Source organism: Daktulosphaira vitifoliae, unplaced genomic scaffold (genome assembly GCF_025091365.1).
Source record: "Daktulosphaira vitifoliae isolate Bord-2020 unplaced genomic scaffold, ASM2509136v1 Scaffold_3, whole genome shotgun sequence".
Lineage (NCBI taxonomy): Eukaryota > Metazoa > Arthropoda > Insecta > Hemiptera > Phylloxeridae > Daktulosphaira > Daktulosphaira vitifoliae.
In genome coordinates, this window is record NW_026099574.1 from 920,685 (window position 1) to 927,218 (window position 6,534).

Below are 6,534 nucleotides of genomic sequence, written 5' to 3' on the forward strand. Positions count from 1 at the left end.
AAAAAAAAAAAAAAATAAACACATCATGGTAAAATTAATACCTTCTCAGCTTCGCATCGAAGCTAAAATAAACACATCATGGTAAAATTAATACCTTCTCAGCTTCGCATCGAAGCTAAAATAAACACATCATGGTAAAATTAATACCTTCTCAGCTTCGCATCGAAGCTAAAAAAAAAGTATTTCTAATTTCAATGCAGTAATTATTGAATACATTTTTTTTAGTCTTATTACTTGCTGGAAATATCTTCTAATATAATCCTGGTTTGTGTAGATTCAGTTGATGCAAGGTTTCTAAGTTCAGTGTTATATGAACCAATCTCCACATCGTTATTTGGTAAATGGTTATGTTCGTGGAGGGATCTAATTGGTGCATTTTCTGGCACTAACGCCATGGATGCAGTGCCCCGACAGCCAGACTCATAGCGAGTACATCTTAATTGCCTGAAATAAAAGATATCAAAGTAAATAATTTAACTTAGTGTTTGCCCCTGAAAATTAAAAAGCATGATTATTTTTATTTTAGGTCATACCTACTATTGGTAGAACTTTTATTTTGTACGTAAGTAAAACCATTATCAGCCAAGTACACTGGTCTACCCCGTACTCCGGGTACTGTGCTTGAAACAGTTCCAGTGCTTAACACATCAAAAACATACCGTATTGGAGACCGAGATCTATATTCAGTAGTTTGATTTTGATTTCCTAAATAAATTGTATATATATATATTATTTTAAATATCAGTTCATTTTCCAATTTAAGACTCAAATCAATAATTGATTTGAGACTTAAATTGGATATATATATATATATATATTATCATGAATATAATTATTATATTCATGATAAAAAATTATTAATTAAATTTTTTTTATCTGTTTGAATTTGTAAAATTCTTTTTATTTCAATTTATGATGATAAATTATTATTTCGTCAATTTTAATTGATAATTAATTACTAAGATTGTCTTGAACTTGCATAAAAAAAAATTAAAATAAATAATGTTAAACTGTATATTTTACACTACAAGTTTTAATGTAAGTTATGTTATGAATGAGTAATTGCTTATATATAAGTAAAATAATTTTTTTTTTAATTTAAAAATTCAATGTGCTATCTAAAAATAAAAATTTATTGACTCATTGTTAAACAATTTGTGAAAAATGATTTATTAAATAAATTTTAAAGTTCTCTTTTTTTTTAAAATCTAATGTACACTTTTTGAAATCTTTGATATTTCCTTGAAAAAAAAAATCTGAATAGCTTTTCTTTTTTTTAATAATAATTGAAAAGAATTGTTACAAAATTGAACTTCAAATATTTTTAACAAAGCACACCATTAACTTATTTTACTAGTATTCCTTGATATTTTCAGTAAAACATTTTGTAATATTAAATAATTGTTATTCCCCTTAAAAATATGTACTTATCACTTGTAAACTAACATTTAATAGATTTTTCTTTGTAATAAAGTAACAAAAATGTCTAGTCCATTTAATTTTATGTGTATCATCATTATTATTAGTTGATAATAATATTTTATTGATTAATTTTAAAATTATATATAGTCTAAATTGTAACAGGTCATTAAAAAAAAAGTTTCAACACAAAAAATAAACTCATTGTCATTTAAACATAGTATTTATAACTAAATTAAAATTATAATATTTAATAAATATATGAATATAATTCAGAATAAACGTATACTCTGACACAGTGAAAATCTTTTATTAAAATAGGGAGAACTTGCTGTTGAGAACGACATTATTAAAGCTTATAGAAAATATTTTGAACTTGACCATTAAATTAGATTTTTAAATCACAACTGTTATGTTATGTATAAAGTACTTTTAAAGTAAAGCTTAAACACTATGATGAATAAATTTTTGTTTTGTAGTAATTTAAAGAGTTGTACCTGATGACATTTTGTGGATATTGTTTCAAAATAATAATAATTTAAATAATTATTCAATTGAAAAAAAAATTTTAAAAGATAAGAAAATAGCTGTCGACTCTGCTTCACTAATTCGATTTGGGTAAAGAGTGTGTGTCGTACATTGCTTATATAGACCAAGTCGTTTTCATATTGCCACTCTTTTGGCAGGTTAGAAATTCCCAGATGATCAGATCAAAGTCCAATTGGTCATGTTACTTTAGACAAATTTTCACCAAGACAAATGAGTAAACCCCGTGTCATCATCACATTCAAAATAGTTGTACAGGTGGAATTTCATTGGGATATTCTGCTATCAATATTTATTAGTAATGTAAGCCTTCATGATCACGATTTGCACTCGTGTATCGATTCAAAAGAAGGCTCGTACTTTTAAATAGATCTGTAAATCGGGGAAGGTAGGCGATTTTAATGTGGGAATCTTTATCGCTTCTCCAACGCACAAAACAATTGTCTTTTACCGTGTTCATATTTTTTTTCTTATGTTTAAAATAAAAGTGAAAAATTATTCGCTTAAATATAAACAAATAATAATAATGGCAAAGAGCGCATTATCGTCATGCTATTCGTCTCCACTGTGTTTTTACTTGACCCGACGAACATATGGTGATGGAAAATAATTTATTTTAACTTTATTTTAGAAATTCTCCCTCGATATATAAGTTTCAAAAAAATTGTTTGAATGCAAAAATAATCTTATCATTAATTGAATTGTTATACTTTGGCGGACACGGCCGAAAAAATCCTTTTTTGAAAAATTATAAAATAATCTCAAAAACCTATATTTGTCATTCATCAGTTTTTGGATATTAAACACAAAATTTTAAATCCATGTAAAAGTTAGGAAATACTATTAAAACATTATCAAAAAAAATCTTTATTTTGTTTATATATATCCTTATAACAATAAATATGATTTTTCTGAATTTGGGGGGACTAATTCTTATAAAAAAACCTATGCCCGTATACAAGAGTAACAAGGGTGTTCTCAGAATTTTGTCTTTGGAAAATATACATAAAAACACTATTTTTTTAATTAAGACCTGAGAGACTATAGTTATTGGCTCATAGTAATTAACAAGTTTTATAACAATTAGATATTTACAAATGTAGGTATTTATATATTTATATAATTTTAAAATTCAAAAAGTTAGATTTTTTTTATCTATTTAGTTTGATTTTAAAAAGAAATAACTTTTTTGATGACATCATGGTTCGGTTCTAGTAATTCGTACAGATTTTCAGGAAAATGACGTTGTTTCTAATGTTTGTATATTTTCTACAACAAATCATAGTAGTTTCGCAGTAAGGTCTTCCCCATAGGTGATACATTGTTCAGGATCGTCTCGTCGTATGAGGTGCCCATTAACGAGCCTAGTGTGCCCTATTCTAAACCTATTTATCACTACTTCATAATGTCTTATCCGGGGATCGAGAAAATACATAAAAACATTTTTATACCCCCTCCAAAATATAGTATTTAAATATAATAATTTTCGTCGTGAGGGGGTTCTATTACCCATCACCGACAACTGCGATAATACTTATTGTCGATAGTCAACTTTTTTTTTTATTTGAGTACTATCTTACCTTACTAACTATATAGTAAGGTATAATAAGAAAATAGTCAAAATTTAAAACTTTTTTTTTTTGATAGTTTTTTCGTGAGTTGCTTTTGTTTAAAGTTGATCCTCGTTTGAATGACTTTCAGCTTTGACCAGATCTAATCGATCTTGATTAGGAAATATTGTTGGTCTGGAACCTTGGAGATGATCCCGGAGGCAATTTTCCTTAATGATCTTTCAGACAATTTTCTCAGTGGTCCAGCGAGAAAAGAAATCTCAAATTTAATGAGGGCTTCCTGAACCAGGCCGACATTGCGAAAAGATAATTATTTTATCAATGTTTTCATCTAGTTAGCTTAACGTGTTCCTGCAAATATAAATGCATTGTTCTATAAATACAAAATGAAGTTTTTTTAAAAATTTGAATTTATTTTCTAATATGTAAGCATATTTCTAAAAATAAAATCATGTTCACTATAATTTTAAATTTTATTTATTGTATAAACAATGCCTGTTACCCACGAATTGAAAAAGAGTCATACACCTACCTTTTCCATGTATCAACAATATTTTACGATTCATACGTATAATTAAAGTAATAGTTTTAGTATATTAGTTCACTATTACATCCTATTTAAATTCTCACAAATGCATTAGTAAATTAAAAAATTAAAATTGATATTATCACGAATTAGTTCGTTAAAAAGTTTTAGTTATAAAATGTATTTATACAAAAGGATAAATGTTTTAATTTATTATGTCTATAAGTCTTATAAAAAAAGTTGTACTGTTTCAATATTACATTATTATATTTGATTTCTATTTAATGAGAAAAAATTGTTTGATTACTAATTATGATTATAAATTAAGATATTTAACTCTATACGTACATCTGACAAAACTTCAAGTAATCATCATACAAATGAAAAAAAACTCAACCATTTTTTAACGAATTGACTGCATATTTTGAACTCGAGTTAAGTGTAAAACTAATTATGTTAACAGAAGAGTTAAGTAAGTTTATGATTCATCATAAACTATTGTCCACTGTTAACTTATAACTGCCTTGTGTTTACTTAATTTGACTAGAGCGTAGGAGTATTGCAACAAAATATTTGGGAACTCTAATTACATATTTTTTTACCTAATCTAAAAAATATTTCTAAATAAAACAAGATAAATATGTTGTAAAATACAACAAGAAATACAAATTAATTCATTTTTAGTATATTCTTGGCAGAATTTTAGGAGATGAAACCCCCTCAAGTCTCTCCAGATTGCGGTCAATCAAAAGATTAAAGCCAAACTGGACTGAATTAATTTCGTTGCTCATCTTTGAACAGTGAAATGATATTAAATCATATTTTTGTTTGATTTCATAAGAGACTAATTGGAATGACAGTTTTTGATGATGGGATACCGAATACCTTTATAAATCATCTGTTTAATGACGAATCCTATCATCAGTGACACGTACCCCTATATTTTTATTTTTACCAAATAATAAATGAGAAAACTACAACTAATTAAATGATATAATAATAGGCACTAATAAGGAGAGGCAAGAAAGATTTTACGTCTGAAAATTGGAATCGCTCTTCTTTCCCCTCAAAAAAAAAATGTAAGGGCTCACACCAGTTATGTAACGGGTTGTTTTAGTCCAAAGCCCCCTTTCTTACCTTTATGTACCTATTTTATCAAAAGTCGGATACATTTCGGGGATCTTTATTGTAATAATTATTCGTTAATAGACAGTAATCAATTATAACGCTATTTTATTATATTAATTAATATTTATTAATTAGTGATAAGGGTTATATTTTTCCATCAGATAATATATTGCTACGATATTCATCTACTCCGAAATTTGATAATTTTTTAATCGATTTCGCGAATAATCGATATTCGGAGCAATCAATTAATAGTCCTATTCGGAGTATTCGTCGTCGTAGTAACATCCAAATTTTTATAACCAGGTATTCGTAGTAATTGTTGTCGGAGTAAATGTATTCGGAGGATTTTTTTACAGTGTCGGAGTAAATGAATGTCGGGGCATCATCAGTTCGTGGCAATCTCCGGAACCCCGTTAAAACAATGCATGAGCTTGCAGGTTAGAGAGAACACACACATATTTCAAAAACCACAGAAACGTTAAATTGTACTGATAACAGCAACAGCAACAGCAGCTGATAACAACGGTACAAGTGGGTATTGCACCATATCCAGTATTACCAACTAGAGGTGAACATATACTAAATTGATAACTCTTTTATCGGGCTCAAACATATTCCCCCTTGGAAGTCCCAGTTAGAGTTACAACAGTATTTGAGCTTGGACCATGATTCACTTGTAGAGACAGTGGAGGTTGTTGAGAAGTCTTCACACACCAGATGAGAGTTTCAGGGGGGGAATACAAACATTATATAATATTTAAGACTGCAACATACAAAAAAAACAATATTAAAAAAATCATAATAGGAACAATTAAATATTTCAACATTTTATCTTATAGGAACTTAAGTTACATATCAGACTCTGTTTTTTCACAAACAATTAACATCAACATAATTAATAAATAAACTGGATAACAACCAAAATATAGGTAACAATTTAAATAATTAGCAAACAATTCAATCTAGCAAGTAAAATCATATAACATAAATTGAGAGGTGACGACTTGGGCCACGCAACGGATTGTGAAGTCGCCACCCTCATGGCTCCCTTGCAAAAGGAGATCGGGTCGCCAACCACTTAGGCGAGGGTCTTGATCAGAAAAGAACAACACCCGGACCATAAGTGGATTTAATAGAAAAAAAAAAAATTTTTTAAAAATAACAATAAAACCAATAATATGCATTTTGATGAGATAAAGTGAATTAAAAAAAACGGTAGCACAGTAGGGTCGAGGCACAGTGTGGACGAGGCATAGATGGGACAAGTATAGATGATATCTGACAGTGATTAAAATCACTATCATAAGAAACGCTTCGATGCAAATCTGTAGATAGTGTTTC

General features: G+C 28.1%; 2 protein-coding genes and 1 long non-coding RNA gene across 8 annotated transcripts in view; 2 read left to right on the forward strand and 1 right to left on the reverse strand.

Annotated features, from left to right (window-relative positions):
- LOC126903143 (uncharacterized) overlaps positions 1–674 on the forward strand; it is a 5,730-nt gene extending 5,056 nt beyond the window's left edge. The window contains exons 2-3 of the long non-coding RNA XR_007703426.1: positions 275–464; positions 527–674. This is a non-coding gene — a long non-coding RNA (uncharacterized LOC126903143). The remainder of the gene's footprint in view (positions 1–274; positions 465–526) is intronic.
- The window catches only part of LOC126903139 (uncharacterized), a 5,851-nt gene extending 3,836 nt beyond the window's left edge, over positions 1–2,015 (reverse strand). Inside the window, exons 1-3 of one of the 2 annotated variants that reach the window (XM_050681152.1) lie at positions 1,917–2,001; positions 534–705; positions 235–444 (exon numbers count right to left, since the gene is read on the reverse strand). In XM_050681152.1, coding sequence (XP_050537109.1) covers positions 235–444; positions 534–705; positions 1,917–1,926 — 392 coding nt within the window. In that variant the 5' untranslated portion in view covers positions 1,927–2,001. Of the gene's footprint in view, positions 1–10; positions 445–533; positions 706–1,916 lie in introns of those variants that run through there. The other variant, XM_050681153.1, reaches the window with a different exon arrangement.
- LOC126903091 (uncharacterized protein C05D11.1-like) overlaps positions 1–6,534 on the forward strand; it is a 234,923-nt gene that overhangs the window by 210,280 nt on the left and 18,109 nt on the right. The gene's annotated exons all lie outside the window — the stretch shown is intronic.